The 17,139-nt window shown below is 48.0% G+C and overlaps 1 protein-coding gene across 3 annotated transcripts in view; it reads left to right on the forward strand.

Annotated features, from left to right (window-relative positions):
- The first annotated feature begins 388 nt into the window (after positions 1-388).
- Positions 389-17,139, forward strand: part of SEC14L2 (SEC14 like lipid binding 2) — a 28,181-nt gene continuing 11,430 nt past the window's right edge. Inside the window, exons 1-5 of one of the 3 annotated variants that reach the window (XR_006416542.1) lie at positions 389-531; positions 10,504-10,579; positions 15,169-15,212; positions 16,330-16,389; positions 16,513-16,701. Coding sequence is in view for 2 of the 3 variants with exons in the window: in XM_044448936.1 (XP_044304871.1) it covers positions 478-531; positions 10,504-10,579; positions 15,169-15,212; positions 16,330-16,389; positions 16,513-16,701 (423 nt within the window). In the remaining variant the exon portion in view is untranslated. Of the gene's footprint in view, positions 532-10,503; positions 10,580-13,905; positions 14,590-15,168; positions 15,213-16,329; positions 16,390-16,512; positions 16,702-17,139 lie in introns of those variants that run through there. The other 2 variants (XM_044448936.1, XM_044448937.1) reach the window with 2 other exon arrangements.

Here is a 17,139-nt window from a genome sequence, read left to right on the forward strand (position 1 = left end):
CTTCCCTCCAGCTCAGCGCTGAGCCACCCCTCAGCGCCCCCTTAGTTTGACGCTCCGGGCAGCCCCCCACTTGCCCACTCCGCGGGGCGGCCTGGCAGGAGCTTCCAGGCTCGTAGTGCCAGACCGCTGGAGGGCAGCACCGGCCCTTCCATGGAGCTCTCCAGAGGCGCCGCAGCGCGCATCCCAGCGGCTCCAGCCGCCCCACGCCAGCGAGGGGCCCGGCCGCGGCGGAGAGGCTGCGCCCTCTGATCGGAGCGGAGCAGGCCAAGCCGGCCCCAGGCCAGCGGCGACCCCGCGTCCTCGCGTGCGTAAAAGCGCGCGCGCTGCGCCTGGCGGCTCGCGGCGAGGCGCTGCCCCTTTAAAGGAACCGGGGCGGGCAAGGCGGGGCTGCGAGCCGCGGAGGGCCGGGCCGGAGCCCTGAAAGCCTCTGGACCCGGCGCCGGGCAGGTAGACGCTTCTGGAGCGGCGGCAGCGGAGATGAGCGGGCACGTTGGGGACTTGAGCGCCAAGCAGGCGGAGGCGTTGGCCAAGGTGAGCGCCGCGCCGCCCATCCGGAGCGGAGGGGCCTCTCCTCGCCTCCCGGCGGATGCGGATGGCAGCGGCAGCCCGATTCCGTTCCCGGCCCGGGAATTATGCGGGACCCCCGGCCACAACCGTCCCTTGCCTTTCGCCACAATAGGTGAAGGGGCTCATGCATGCACAGAGCACTGGGGACAGAGGCGGGTAAACGGGCAGCCCACCGGGGTGGTGCTCCGAATCGTGCACGTGGAGCCCGCATCTTCGGGAAGCTGTCTGCCTCCGGCGCCCTCCTGCCCCTGGGGTATTAGGGGAGAGTCCCAGATCTGTTTTTCGGTCGCCCCCGCTCTAGGTTCCTGGACGCTTGCTGAGATAAAGGGTCGGGGTCCCTACTGATCCCCACCCCCGGATTTGCAGATTGTGTGCCGGCACAGGCTTCGTTTCTTCCCGCCCCCTTGAATCTTTCCTCCTGCGGCTTCTGGAAAGAAATGCCCCGCTTTTCCCTTGCCGTACATCTTTTTCATCCTTGGGGAACACAAGCTCAGACCTTAGAGGAGATGCGAACTAGCCCGTGCAAGCAGGTTCTTTGGCCCTGTGCCCGCCTGAGTGTTTTCGGTACCGGCCTCCACCCCCAAAGGAACCGGAGCTGCTGCCCTTCTGAGCTGCCTCTTGCCCCCTCGTACCCCCACATTATCAGACAGGGCTCAGGTCGTGCCGGGCTCCGTCTGTGCAGGTGTATTCGGAAGGCACGCCCGCGGCCGGCCAGGTGGCTTCAGGGGCTCTTAACGCCCTGGTTAGCATGCCTGGGACCGCACTTGGATACTTCTGTGTGCTTTGGGGCCTTCTCGCAGCCTCCGTGCCCCTACCTTGCAGGGCTGTATGAGAGGTCTCCCCCACCCCTTGGGCTGAGAGGGGAGCGACTTGTGTGGTGGTTGATGATGGACCTGAGATCTTTCCTGCTTGGAGACCAGCCACAGAAGTGCCAGGAGCTCCTGCGTAACTTCAGTGAAGTCTGTCTATTGTTGACCAAGTAGGTAACTTACATAAGGAGTGCCCTGCAGGGTCAGCCAAAGACTGACCTAATCCAGCAATCTGCTTCACACAATGTAGGTCTGCCCGAGAAGTTTTGTAAGCAGGGCAACAGGCGGCAAGTGGGAGCTGCTCTGGGCTCAGGCCTCCCTGGAAAGGCAACCTGCTCAGAGGAGAACCATCCCCAGGTTTCCCTTCTGACCATCAGCTGGGCTGGTGGACCACAAAGCCATATTTGCTATAAGAAAATCTTTCAATATTCAAGAGATCACCCTCAAAATGTGCAAGCTTTCCATACCTCTTCAGGCGAGAAGTTCAAAAAGAAAGTTGTAGTGGATGGGATAAGGTGGCAAAGTGAATGTTATAGGAAGCATGGTTTATTTATTGGCTTATTGATTTGAAACCTTTTTAGACCATCCCTTACTGAAGTCTCAGGATGGTTTAACAGTAAGACAAAAAATAAAATGAAATAAAATATGCAAAATAAAACGCAGCATCCTAATCAAATTCTGGCATAAAACCCATATTAAAATAACAGGCAAACCTTAAAATATTGGGAAAATAAAAAGGTTTTAGCCTGGCACCAAAAAGAATGAAGTGATGGTGCCAGGTGAACCTCTCTACATGGTTGCTCAAGTCTTGCAATGACTTGCAAGGGCATTTGCAGACATGCCGAGTGGGCCCATTTTCTTGTTCATGGTTTCATGCTCCTCTTTGCAAATGTGCAAGCTCAGGAATCCTTTCTGGGGCACTTTTGGATTCAACATGTCCTAGTGTTCTATTTTAATTCAGAAGTGGACCTAAACTTTCACATCTGGTATTTAGAAATCACCATGGTAATTTGGGGTTACTTTGTTTTGCTTCAGAACTGATTTTGCTTCTGAACTACTCAGTTACCTACTCTGCATTCTGTGGCTATTAAGAGTCCTCAGCCCTCCTTGAATTTTTTAAAAAGTATTTTCCTGCAAAGCTCTGTATTCCTCCCAGATATGCCGGTCTCTCCCTCTTGGCTTCATTTTAGTCTCATCCCTGCTGGCACCACCTGAGTTTGCTATCAGAGGGCAGGATGATAAGAACTGTGCCTTTGAACATGTGCTTTCATTAGCCACTTGATCATTCCCGTGCAAATATATCTAATGTTGTTTCATTTTTAAAAAGTGATCTAACCAGACTCCCTTGTCCACACCTGTGGCACACTCCATAAATCTTAACTGAGATTTAATTTTTCAGTTTTCTTCCAAACAATGCCTTTTCTTGTGCTGCTGCTTGCTCAGTTCATATTTATTTATTTTGGAACACACAGTGATTGGGTAACAAGAACATTTGTGTAATGCTTACCAGCTGCTTTATCAAGACATGAGTGGAAAAGTAGCAGTTGAACCCTTTTTATGAAGAAAGATGTATTTTCTTCTTAGAAGAGCCTTTTGCAAAAAAGTGAGAATTATAGTGCAATTATAGTTTATTGATTCTGTGTCTAGACAATGTTGTCTAAACATGCATGTGATTCTTCAGTTTTGCAAAGTGCTGCTGAGTTCCTTTTCCACTTGATACTGAGCATTCTAGTTGTGAAATACAACAAAGCTAAAAGCACCTTTGAAGCCAAACCGCTTTAAAAAACCCTCCACAGCATAGATTACTTCAATAGCAATGAAGAGTCATATTTGAAACATAGGTTGCTAGTACCCCAAGTGCTTTGAGAGAAGCATCATTATTACATTGCTTTATATCCTGTTTTCTTCATCTTCTGAGAAACCCAAAGCAACTTACAAGTTTCAGCTCCCCTCTGTTTTTTCTCACAACAACAACCCTGTGAGGTAGACAGGGCTGAGAGGCTGTGACTGGCCCAAAGTCTCCCAGTGAGCTCTGTGGCTGAGCGGGGACTCGAACCAAGATCGCCTGAGCCCCAGACTGGCGCTCTTAACCACTACACAATGCTGGCTTTCATTCTGACTGACCGTGAAAACTAGCAAGGGGGGGTGCCAGTTGGATCACCAAAGGGATCATAAGATATGCCGGCACTGAAGTACTTAACAGCTGGATTAACAGCTCTGCTCAGCAGACACTGGGTGACCGTTGGACCAGCACCAGCATGTTCTAATAGTTCCCCACAATGCTTTAGATAACTAAAGGGAATTCTAGATCTGTCTCCTAAAGCAGCAGAAGTCATGCCACAAAGAGCACAATTGGCACCTGCTGGACAGAAGCTTTTCATGTCAGTGGCTTCCAGTGCAGGTTGTTTTCACGGCTCCACCCCTTCCCCCAATCTTTTACCCTGCTCTGACCCCTCTGCGCGAGTTATGCCGCCAAGGGTGGGGCTGGAAAGACCCTAGAGCAGAAGTCCCCAGCATTTTGGACCTGTGGGAATTGGGGATGTGCTATGGGCATATGATCAATGACATTCAGCGTCTACCTGTAGCATTTGTAGCTCTCAGGATGCATCCCGCTTGGCGAAACACTTGCTTTGTGTCTGTTGGACATCGCAGTGCTCATTAAGAGGGATTGTTTAATTTGCGTCATTGTTTCCCGTGCAGAGCAGCTAATGCTTCTTCTAAACGTGTTTTGGTAATGCCCAGTAGTTGCATCTTTTTAAGAGGTTATTTCAGGGATCTTTTTTACTAGAATAGTCTTTAATATTCACTGATGCACATCCTCTTTTCAGTAATTTACTTGCTTCATGGAAATTAATAAATGGAAGGGGAAATGGATTCTCTTTGTTCTGACAGCTAAAAACATGATATTATAACACTGGAAGGCAAACACTCTTATAATGCAGTGGTTCGATGGCCTTTTGAGGGTTTCGTTATATGGATCTTTGATCCACTTCCATTGAAGCCAATGTTTCCTTGGCAGAAAGTTGTCTGCATTTCGTGGAAATCATGTACGCTCTTGGACACACACCTGCACAGGGTGAGGGGGTGTGAGAGTGTCGGAGAAGCTGAGAACAACACAACAGGAGGCCAGACTCTCGAGAACCAGGCTGGCCTCCAGCAAGGTCAGCCAAGGCAGGATGGTCAGAGCTGAGAAGTGGAGCAGGAGGCATCCACCCCGGAGCAGCAGAAGAGAATGGCCACTTCTGATGGTGACGGGCAGGGGAACTCCTGGAGGGCAGCGGTGGGGCAACAGTGGTAGGCTTAGGTGACACTGAGGAAGGATTTTTCCCAGACTCAAGCTAACCCTGCATAGGATTGCACAAAAGAAAGCAATTGCAGTCCATTTCTGAATATTCCTGCTTCGTAGCCCTTATAATAAGCCGCCCAGAATGGCTTACAAGAGCTGTGCAGGTCTGCCAATGACAAAGACTTGTGGGAGCGCCTTCATTCCTAGGGCTGCCATCACTTAGGGATGACTGGTGGCATGTAGCAACAACAAGATACCGAGAAAGAAACATGGCGTAGCGTCCCCATGGATCCCATGCCGAGGTCCCGTTTGTGAGTGCCAGGCACCCTGCGTGCTGCACTGGGGCCCTGCCATACGCTTCAGCGTCTCCGGCCCTCTCCTCTTCCCTTCGTGCTGCCTCCTCTAGAACTCCCCCTTCTTTCTGCTGCGGCCTGAGAAGGCACTCCCAAGGTTTCTGGTCATCTTCCTCCAGGAATTGCAGCTGCTTGTGAAGGAAAATCTGGACGCTCCCCTGGATGCTTTGCAGGACCAGCAGAGTGCACGAGAAAAGTTTAATGGGGACGGGCTAACACGACCATCGCTCTGCAAGATCAGGAACTTGCAAGGAGAACCAGTAGAAGAAGTTTCCCTTTCTTACGCATTGTGCTGAGACACCATTTTGCAGGGTCCCCTGGGAAGTCTGACATGGACGGCGAGCATCTCTGCCCAGGGAATGTGGTTGCTTAGAGACTAGTGAAAGGGAAGGCGCACAAAGCAGCGCATTCATGGAGCCTGGGGAGCATATGTGAACGGAGCAGGTGTGGAGCGGGCAGAACAGGAACGTCTTGCTTCGCTGCGCCCACCTTGCCGAGCCCTCTTAGCTGCGAGGTACAGGCCAGGAGGTTGAGAGCAGCTCTCCTTGCAGTGCCGTGACCTGCTTTTTCCTCGCGGCAGCTGGGCTGTCGCTGGACTTCCTGCAGCTTCGGTCATGCATGCTCTTCCAGATGCGCGTGTGTACATGCAATCGGCTGCACATTTTTCTTTGTAGCTATGACATGCCTTGAGCTAGTTACGCTCTGCCATCTCATACCAAGGAGAAAATGAGAAGAGGCTGCGGTCACAACCAAGGCTTAGATCAAAGTATAGCAGGACTGATCAGAATGCATCCTTGGTACAGAACAGATGCATTGGTCAGCTGAACAGATCTCTCTTTGGAGAAAACAGCTCACTGGAAAGTTCTCTAGGAACAGAAAGAAAATACAGAAGGATATTGTGTAATTTATGTTATTTGTATAATTTGGTTATGTAGTTTTTGTAAATAAAAAAGCTAAAAAAGAAAATATAGAAGGAAAGTACAGAATAACAGCTAGGTAAGATGAAATGCACCGTTTATTGACTTTATTTTATTCTGCAGATGGATATGCTGCTTTCCACAAAATTAGCAAAGTGGAGAATACTGAATCCCATGGCCTAAAAACAACAAAGATTAAATATGTATAAATATAAATAAATGCCAAAACACACATTAATTAGCAATAAAACTGCATGTTCTAGTATGCTAGAATCCATAGCTGGCTGGGTCATACTTTGGGGTAAACCTGTGTAAACAGTTAAGATTTAAGCTGACGTACAAATGTCAGAACAGTGGGAACATCTGTCATTGGGTCCAGTCTTCCAGAAGGCGGACACTGCATCTTTTGGGCTACTGAAACACAAATGGCATCCTCAAAGTGAGGGGGAAGATCAGGTGTCCCTAAGGTAATCTGGTCCCAAGTTGTTTAGGACTTCCCATGTTGGTAACATCATCTTGATCTTGAGGGGGTCAGTGGCGGATGGAGGGCTTCTAGTGATGGTGCAGCTTGCCTTTGGAAGGAGGTGCTAGTTGGCTGCCCGCTGCCCCCAGCCTCACTTTCCAGACCAACCTGAAGTGCATTACAGTAATTCAGCCTTGTGGTTATCTCTGCCTGAGCCATCATCGTCCAGGAATGGCTGTAGTTGGCATACCAGCTGAAGCTATTAAAGGGCATTCCTAGGAATGTGGGAGGCATGAAGGAAGTTGAGATGCTCACAGTGGTGCCAGCTGAAGCAACGAGATGGACTGGGATGGCGTAGATTGGCAAGCCTGCCAATTAGGTAGCAGAGAGAGAAGCAGAAAACAAATTAGAGAACACAGAATATGTCCAGCTCTTTCTTAGAATGAATGGATGGAAGGTTTTTCCTCCACGGTTCACGGTATGGAGCTCTAAGATCCCAGGGGCTGCATAAGTGAGCTGTGTTGGACAATATATCAAGAAACATAGACGCAGGGTGAGTCAGAAGGGTCCTCCTGGGCCATCTGGTCTGACCCCCGGCTCCAGCCGGCTCCACTTCCGCCTGCAGTTGCCCAGTTTCTCTCTGGTGCAGGGGGCAGTCCAGGCAGGAGGTGCTCCAGCCAGGGAGTCCACCTGGGCTTCCAGTGGCATCGCCACACCTAGGAGTGCTCCTTTTCGGGAGCTGAGCTACCACCCTCTCCAAATCAGGCTGAAACTCCAGGTGGGCCAGCCTCCCGCTGGAGTTTTGATGTCCCAGGAGGGGTGGGTGGGTGGGAAAGTCAAGTGTGGAACTGGCCTTACTATTGGATGAGATGGCTTCTTTTTGCTTTCACTTTAAAAAACCTTATTTTCAAAGGCAAATAGCAGCTATAGCTGCAAAACTGAATAAAAATGCTGAAGCCATGGGCTGGGGAGGGGGATGTGTGTTTTTGCAGCCTTTTTCCAAGGAAAAAAAATAGATATTTTGGGGAAAATGGAAGTGTATGTACATTTTACTTGTTATCCTAAATATACTTTACCACGGTTTTAACAACATAAAATAAATTGTTTGTAACATAGAATTATACTAGTTAGCATATTTATTATTTACAATTTACAGAACAATTTTATTTAAGAAACATGTTACGCCACTTTTAGGGGTAAAAAACGGATTACATAAAATAACCCTAGCCCTTCAGTAAGAACTGCTCTGTCTCTGTCTGTCTGTCTGTCTGTCAAAGAAGTCCATTTTGGAGTGTATCTTTAAAAAGTAGAAAAGACTTAATTTATACTAGCAGAATGGCAAATCTACGCATCACTAGAGAGAGCTGCAAACTGCTTTACCCTGTACTAGTTCAGCTTGGGTATTTTTGTTTTTATTATCTGAGAAGCAGGCAGAAAATAAAAGCTGGAAATAGAAACCACAAGTTTTGCATTAAGGAAAAGGAAGTATATTGTTTAAAGAGAAATCCTCTCTTGCAGCCATGGCGCTCGCTGCCCTCCTTGGGTATCAAGTTAAGCTCCCCATCACTGAAGGCCTTGTACTCTTCAATGGGCCATTATAATAGGGCTGAATAGTTGAGCACAGTGCCTTCCTCAGGGTGCAGGTGCATTGCGATGGCCAGGCCTGGGAGGCCGAAATACCTGGTGCGAAGGGGTAGGCGTGGCCCAGGTGACCTGCTCCACCCCACCTTGCACCAGGTAGGTTTTCTTGCTCCTCTGGAGAGGAAGTTCCTATCCAGACCCCGTCCCCGTCCCCTCCCTACCCCACCCCCCACATGCCCCCAGAATGTTCTTTCTGCACCAGCTGTGGAGGGGCTGGAGTTTTGATCCTCAGGTTGGAGAGCTAGGAATCCAAGATACCTTGTGGTCCCTCAAATGCTATTAAAGGAATCCTGGGCGACTCCCACCCTGGGGAAATCTGCCTGGTCCCATCTTCGTGTTCTTTAGGGCATCAGGCAAAGACGTGCCTTTAAAAAAATAATAATACTTGAGCCCTCTGTACTGAGGAACCTTTTTATATGGATTTTTGTAATGTTGTATGTTTTATCTTTCAACTGTTTTTATTGTGTGAGCCACCTAGGGAGGCCATTTTGGCCATTATGGGAGGCATATTTATTCATTTATGTGGATAAATAAATAAAATAAAGATGAATGGGAATTCACAGCCACAAGATGCAGTGATGGGCGCCAGTATGGATAGCTTTAAAAGGTGATCAGGTCAGTGTATAGAGGAGGAGTGACTAGCCCGGATGGCTATCTAGTGCCTCGTCTTTGAGAAGTGCTGTGGCTTTCAGCATCAGTCGTTGCGGCATGTGAGCAGAAGAATCCTGCTGCAGGACTTTTCAAGTCCTTCAAAATGCAACAAGGCTCTTGGCTGTTCTTCCTGGTCTAGATCAGACTCCTTTGGCTGTGTGCTGCAGGGAAAGCTCAGCAGTGAATGGATAGACGCACTTTTCCCAAACTTGTTGGAGGCCATGGTTGCTGATACCTGTTTTAGGAATCTCAGCTCTTGAAGATAACCCCATTCAGGTTTTCTTTATTTTTGAAATTTCCGTTCCAATTTAATCCCTGTGAATTTTGTTATTCGCTGGTTAGATGGAAAGCCTTTCTGTCTAGAAAGAATCTAGGGCATGTTATTGGCTTTTCCACATTGCTCGGCGGATTAGAGGGGAAGAGGAGTCTAAGCCTGAATACTCTGCAGATTACGTAGGTGCCTCATTTCACCTTGGACGAATGCACAGTGTAATCTCTGCAAAATGCTCCCAGCTTGGGTGCAAGGCCTTGATTCCTTCTGCCTGCCTGTGACTCCTCCTTGAGGGATGCGCTCAGCAGCCCAGCTGTCTAATGCTAGGGCTAATTGTCCCTCACTTGAGACTGGGAATTTAAGTGCTTTCATTAGGGAAGGACGGACCTTGAATGATCTGTATGCCTTGAGAGCTCAGCACTTAGGTGTGTAATCTTCTGTAAATTGGCTTGTGCTCATCCCAACATTTGATCTAGTTCATAATTGCTTGCTTATATATTATGGCTTTATCCGATGTTTCCTCCAAGGAGCTTAAAGCTTGCCCCCACCCCATTTTTCCTCACAACAACCCTATAAGGTAAGTGAGATGGGAGAGAGAAACCCGGGTCACCCAGAGCTACATGGCTGAGTGAGGAGTTGAACTTGGGCTGGCCTAGTCCAAAAATCTAACCAGAGTTAAGATTTGCAATTGATTCCTTCCTGCAAAAGCAGAGGTATTCATAACTTGAAATAAATATGATTATTAATGATTTTCATTTAGCTAGCACTGAAAGAAATGTGTAGCATTTGAATGAAATTATGGGCAAAAGACATTAGTGTTCTAATTCAGAGATTACAATCCTGTTGTGGTTAAACAAACATGAAATTATATAGTAACAGTAGCACCAGAAAGATCCATCTTATTAAAGAGGCTGCTAAAATCAAAATAGCCTCTTTTACATTACAGGAAAAAATACAATGATGGTATTTTACGTAGAAGGAATTGGGCTTAATCAGATCATCGGATTAACTGTATTTGGTGAATCTGGGGGGTTTTCCCTTGCCTTTGCATGAAATTCCATGCACATGGATCCTGTGGCTTTACATTCAGATTGAAGTCATTATAGGGTAGCTTGTTTGCTGCACGATGACCTAATTCTCGTAGAACAACCGGCTATTGGTTAAATAAACCATGGTTTGTTAGGCTGGAGAAAGCCATTTCTGCTCCTGCTCCACAACCCAAGAGTGGCTCATTCGGAGGTTGTGAACTGTGTCTTCCAAACCCGACCACTGTGCTGTTTGGGGGGTAACCCAACAGTTAACCCGTGGTTTGCTTGGGGGTTAGCCACTGGTCCAGGGTCAGGCATCATGTTTTACAATCTACAAACTGCTACTTATTGCACAGAGAAGGGAAAGGAAATGTTCAGACCCATGTGAACTAACTCCAACAGCACAATACTGTCTGTGTTGACTTTGAAGTAAGTCCTGCTGTGTTCATTCAGACATACTCCCAGAGCCAGTAAAGGGATCCTAATCACCCCCTTACTTATTTCATTTTTTTCTTAGTTCCGTGAAAACATCCAAGACATCCTTCCGGGACTGCCTGATCAAGACGACTACTTCCTCTTGAAATGGCTCCGAGGTAAAAGTGGGGGCGGGGGCGCCTTGGTGGCCTTCTGGGCAATGCAGAAGGGGCTCATGTCACCATGACTGGTGAGGACTCCCACCTTCCCTTGTCAGCTTTGCCAGTGTGTTCAACTGGTATGGTATCAAGTATGTTAATCTGGAGAAGGGCTCAGGAAACTGGGCCTGGAGCAAATGTGTTGTACTAGCCCACTTTGAAAGTGTCCCAAAGGCATTTCTTTGGACCAGGGCAGAACGTAGAGCCTGGCATTCTTCTGCTGAGCAGAAGAGGGCCTGGGGTGCCAGTCAAACAGAGGTTGATTCCAGGTATGCTTGAATTTCTCAATTTGTCTGGCTCTGTTTCAGGGGGCTTCTTATTGCACGCCAGAAATTCAGTGGGTGCAGATTTGCATGCCGTTAGGATGCAGTGATGCAGAGCAGGAAGCCCCCCCTCGTAAATGTCCTGGCTTCTTGCTCCACACTCCTTTTCTGTAACGACCAAGTGCATAAACCAACCAAACCATCCTGCACAGGTGAGCACAGCAAAGCAGTTGTACTCACTGGTACTTAAAAACAAAAAGAAACTCAAGATAATTTACTTGTAGTAAAAGAAAAAAAAAAAAAAACCTCAAGAAAACCTATCAATGTGCCAATGATACCCACACACCAGTCCATTTTTCTATATAGCTTCTTGCTACTGGAAGTAGTCCTTCCTTTCATTGTCAAAACTGGGGCCAAATCTTCCAACCTGGTGACTTTCTTTCCCTTCTTTAGCATAGACTCTACGTTAGGCAAAGTATTACAAGGTTCTGTAGATTTTAATACTTATAACATGCAAATTAATGACAGCTGCACTCCCTTTGGCTCAGATGTGCATTTTGTCCGACCTGCTCTGGGACATGGGTACATGCGAAGTGATTTGGGAGGGCTAAGTCAAAAAAACAACTGGCAGAGGAACAGTTAAATGGCTCCACAAGCGCCGTGCCAGTCCGGCTGCGAGGAGCTTTCTTCTGCGCCTGTCCTGCAACCCCGGGGAATTTTATTCAGAAATTCCTCTGGCTTGTGGGGGACACAGCCAGGCACTTCCACACTGGGGAGGGATGTGTTTTCAGTTTTGTTTTTCAAATGGAATCTGATATTCCAGATGACTTGCCAGATTTTGTGGGTCTTCTCCATCACGCTCTTCTGCATGGAGCGCTTTAAAAGCCCCTCTCTCGAACACAAGGTTCTCCGTTGTATCCCGGCTGCCTCAGGCTCATACTGGCCAGTCCATACTAGAGGCTGATGGAGGAGGAGGAGCAGGACAAGTGGGGAAAGCCTTTTCTTCTCTAGCTGGGCTGCACTGAGCGCTTTTTTATCTGTTCATTGCACTTTCTCTCTTTGTCTGTTAAAGTTTACAAACTACGGCCGGCCGGCCTGTGACTCTTGCACCAGGCAAGATAACGGTTTATACAGATGCAGTTCTGTTGCAAACCTCCAAGGCTGGGCAAAGGTTATAGTAAGTGTTTGATTTAATTCAGCGAAATTGTGCTGATATAAAAGAGGGGTAGAAATACCCAGCGCTGTGTCACAGGAGCGCATTTTAAAAAACGGTTGAAGGCTTTGGGATGGATTAGCCTGCTTCTGGTCCGTGTCACTGGACACGTTCATTCATAATTTACTCTATTTCGTCACTGAGCAGTGATTTAAACCATATGGATACATTTAAATATGTACATTGGACACTTTCTTTAAAAATAAGCATTTGTTAATATATGTCCTCTATTGTACACATTTCTAATTGTATTTTATCCAAACTACACAATTTTCTTGGGATTGTGTATTTGGGATACACAAAATTCAGAAATGTGTGGCATCCAAAGGCTAACTGTGCACTAGTTCAAGACTGGGGTCAAATGCATACCAAAAATCCTCAGATGTCAGGGAACCCAAATGTGCAGCAAGAAAAGCAAATCTAACTCTTACAACTGGTATCTATCGATAGCATGTGTATATTTCAAACTGAATGGCACATTCAAGGAAAGCAGTGTTTTTATTTTTGAAAAGGGCCAAATGCAGTCAGAGCGAGCCACAGCGATCCTTGGGTGTGTCATCTCATTTTGCCCCTCTCCTTCTGGCATAGCCACAAAGAATTTGGAAACCTCTGCTTTGGTTTTTCCTCAACCACAGCCTGCCATGTTGTCCAAACTTAGGTCATTTCAAACAAGTACATTCCAAGCCATAGTTCATGATGTTGGCTTGTTCGAACTAACCTTAGTTAAGCAGAACCACTGTGGTTTTCTCGGCTCAAGCAACATGGCAAGCTATGATTACTCCGTTCCTCCTTGCAGCCACATGGGAGGTAGCTGGCATTTTTTAATTGGGAAGGATTCTGCTGTCATCAGCCGCCTTATTGGAATTCTCTGTGGCCTCTGAGCTTGACTTCAAACCTCATCATGGTTGGGAATGAGGTTGGGGGAAGGAAAATTAGTTTTCCCTGCAATGCCCTGTTGTAATCCAAAGTATTTGTGGGTGGCTTGATCTCAATGAGTGATAAGAGCCATTCACTTTAAAACACAAAGGTGCTTGCAGTAGATATGAAACTGCTAGAACTGGTTGTTCGCCTAGATCAGAGAGCAGTGCCCATTTTTGGTCTCTCTTGGGGGAGGAGATGGGGCTGTGAACAATGGTCATGGTGAGCACCTCTCACGATGGGGAGAGGATGGCAGGGCCAGCCGGAGACGTGGCTTATTCTGACACCCAGTGGGTAGTTTGGGGGGAACAGTGATGGGAACGTTCAACAGGGCAGAGGCTGGCAAGATGTGGCCTTATCTCAAAGGCCCAGGCCTGCCTACTGGCTAAGTAGGTCCCTGGCTTATTTAAATTTACATTTATTTCACTTCTACTGCACCTTTCCTTCAAGGAACTTGGGGCAAGCCTTGTGGTGCTGGTTTTCCCTCTCCTTTATTTACCTTCATCAGGACTGTGTGAAGTCGCTGAGGTGAAGAGAGACAAGTGGCTGACGATCAACCAGTGAGAATTTCATAGCTGAGCAAAAATTTGCTCTCTCCAGATTTGAGCCTGGCTCTCTCCAGCCCTCGCACAAGATTCCAAACAATTCACCAAGCTGGCACAGAGAGAACATGTACGGGAAGCACTTGGTGAAATGTGTAAACACAGAGTAACATGAAACACCTCTCCATATATAGAATCATGGAATAGAAGAGTTGGAAGGGGCCATGAAGGCCATCGATTCCAACCCCCTGCTAGTGCAGGACACCAGTTACACCACCCTGCTCAGGTGGCTGCCCAGTTTCTTTTTGAATGTCTCCAGTGTGGGAGAGGCAGCTCTCCAGGCAGCTGGTTCCACCGTCATACCGCTCTGACTGTGGGGAAGCTTTCCTGATGTCCAGCCTGATTCTGGGATGCTGCATATGGTGTTCTGCAGATTATTTGTCTTTCCTTGCTACTAGCTCAGCTCCTTGTAAAGCACTTGCAAAACAGGGCGTGTTCTTGAATGGAGACCATTTGCAGTCTGGCGCCGGAGCTTTACCTGTGTGTTTTGCTTGCCCCCTCCCCGCAGACCCCTCCGCACAAGTGGGGTTTCCTGAGACTTGGACTGAGGGGAAGATGTTTCCCAGGTGTGGAAATCCACAAGCTTTGGAGAAGGCGTTCCCAAGGGGTTTGCACCACTGGGCTCCTGTGCACAGACCCCCCCCCCATGCACACCCGTTCCACCCACCCCCCGATCCTGTTGGTTCCGGGCTTGCAGGCCAGGTTGCAAGGGCGACAGGCTCGAGCGGCGTTTCTCCTGCAGGTTCTGCAGACTCACTGGGACCAGAGCTGCCCTGGAATCTGTGCTGGAAAGATAAGAGACAAGGGAGGGGACTTTCTAAGTGATCAGAAGATGATCACAGGGCGTGGAGGGAGATAAGGCTGTAATAACCTCCAGATGATTTCAGTCCAGTCAGCCTTGCCCTGCCTCTTTGCCCTCCCACAGACAGAGATGGTCGCAGTTGTGGCAACCTGTAAATGCCGGTGATCTAGAGGGTAAGCAGGTTGAACTGGCTGCTTCGGTGACAAGGCGCTGCAACAGTATAAAAATGCCGTAGATGGTGAGACAGAGCAGGCCGTGGAATTCTGAGCACCTGCCCCCACCTCCTGAGCTGCAGACACACACTGTGCATCGGTATCCAAGCCTTCTGTGTAACGCTGAAAGTGCAGAACTTCACTTTTCAAAGCTGAAGACTGAGCAACGTGTCTCCCATTCCATCCATACTTACTTTTGTGCTTCGAATACGTGATTCAGTATCCATAGGCACTTGTGGCTTTGCAGTTACTCTGCTTTGCAGTTACTCTGGAATGAAAGCGTCTGTGCTACACTAGGGGTGGGGGAACTCTGCCCTGGGAGCAAATCAGGTCCTCCTAGAGACCCTGTTCGGCTTGGGTGACCCAGTCCCCTTCCACATAAAGGGGTTCAGGATCTAGCTCCCTTGCTTAACTGACAGAAGGGCTGCAGGTGCATGTAATAAGTGCAAAGGTTGTGCTTGCCAGCAACCGCTGCATCCAGGTGGTGTTTCCCTTTCAGGAAGTGAGGATTCAACTCTAACCTCTGTGATCTTGTTGCAGCCAGGTGTTTCGACCTGCAGAAATCCGAGGCCATGATCCGGAAGGTAAGAGATTCATTTCTTCTTTCTCTTGCCCATTCTTCATATAAAAATAAAGGGAAAATCATATAAAGTATACATTTTCACAGAGTTCCCAATATAATTCATTGGATCGTGAAGGATTTTATCAGATCCTTATAAAAACTAAGTAAAGATTAACAGTGTCAGAAAACAGCCTATGAAACATAAGAAAAGCCAGTCAGCTTTCTACAAATCAAGACTTATGCATAAGATCGTGCTTGGCTTGTATGGAGTGTGCAAGGTCATCATCACGGCCTGTTCCAAATGCCACTCTGCCTGCAAAGAAAAGAACACAAAAACCCAAAGGACAATTGTTTTCCAATATGCAGCTACTGACATTTTGGCAACTGTTTGGCAAACATTAGCAATTATTTCTGCATCAATCTTCTATGCACGCTTCTCTAGTTCACTTCTCTAAACAATTTAGAACTCCCACAGGCTCGAGTGAGGTAGTGAGACGGTTTTGGCAGCCAGGGATCCCTGGTGTCCTCCTGTCTTGGTGCCATGCGCCCTCCTTCCAACATGACCCTTCAGCCCTGGGTTCCCATAATGGTGCTCTGCATACCTTTGAGCACAGAACCTCCCTGAGCTTCTCACCCCTCAAGAAAAATTGACCAGGAGTCTGGCAAGCTGCAAAGCCAAGTGCTGTCCTGCAGCTCCAACTGTCTTTGGGATCGGAAGGCTGGCGTTGAGTTTTAGGGCTCTGACCGTTTGGCTTAGGTTTTGGGAAAGTCACTTTCCCTTTACTTGTAGTGCTTGTCTTCTGGGAAATGAGGGTTCTGTGACTGACCATGCCCACAGTGGCAACCATTCCATGACTGAGGAAACCCACCAAGGACAGCCGCTTTGTCCACAGCACTATCTCAAAATTCCAAATGTGCCAACTGGCCTTCCAAAATAATGGATAGCCATGGCCTATCCGATTTGTCTTGACCGATCTTCTTCAATTTGCTGCCTTCTAGATCAGTTGGACTAAATTTCCAGGTGGAAAGGCATCTTTAATACTACTTTACAGTACAGAATTGAAAAGTATTCCACTCCATTCTAAGAACTGACCTGTTGCCCTTTCTCACACTTGTGTTCTTCCTTCCTGACTTACTAGCATGTCCAGTTCCGGAAACTCATGGATGCCGAGCATGTTCAGGAATGGCAGGCTCCGGAGGTGAGTCTCCTGTTGCTTGGCATCCTCTGTCTGCCTGATCCCACTCTGCATTTCTCCACATTCCTGCAAAAGGGGCCATTTGTCGCCTGTACCTTCACCTGCGTGTGTCTGTGTTCCCCACAGGTTATCCAAAAGTACATGGCTGGGGGAACCTGTGGTTTTGACCTGGATGGCTCCCCCATCTGGTATGAAATGATAGGACATCTGGATGCCAAAGGACTCCTCTTCTCAGCTACGAAGCAAGATTTTATTAAAAGAAAGTTCCAGGACTGTGAGAGAACACGAGGAACGTGCAGCGAACAGACTCAGAAAGTAAGGTGGCTGGACCTAAGCTGGAGAGCTTGCAACTGTTTGCCAGCAGTGTGTTGTGCCCCGTTTATATCTCAGTGGCCTTTGCAAACACAATCATGAGCCCAGCCTGCAAGTAGGATGTTTCCTGACAAGGCTTTTACCATGCAAGGGCCTTGCTTCATTCACAAACTGCTGCAGGGGCGTGAGCAGCCACAACATCTTGAGCTCGCTGCCCGCCTGTTTGTTCCATCCTGTCTCTTACCACACAAACATCCTCTTCGAGGAAAAGACAAAATAGCAGCCCAGTGTCTTCTGAATGATAACGCTGGGACCGTAGGATCTGGAGGGACCCACGCAATTACATCTGGCACGTGTGTGCTTTTATTTCTCTGTTCTTCCCCTGCTCCCGCTTCCGCTTTATCTCCTTTGTATTTGTTTTTTAAAAACTCTGATGGGACA

Source organism: Varanus komodoensis, unplaced genomic scaffold, assembly GCF_004798865.1.
Source record: "Varanus komodoensis strain SLA01 unplaced genomic scaffold, ASM479886v1 scaffold56, whole genome shotgun sequence".
NCBI classification, from domain to species: Eukaryota; Metazoa; Chordata; class Lepidosauria; order Squamata; family Varanidae; genus Varanus; species Varanus komodoensis.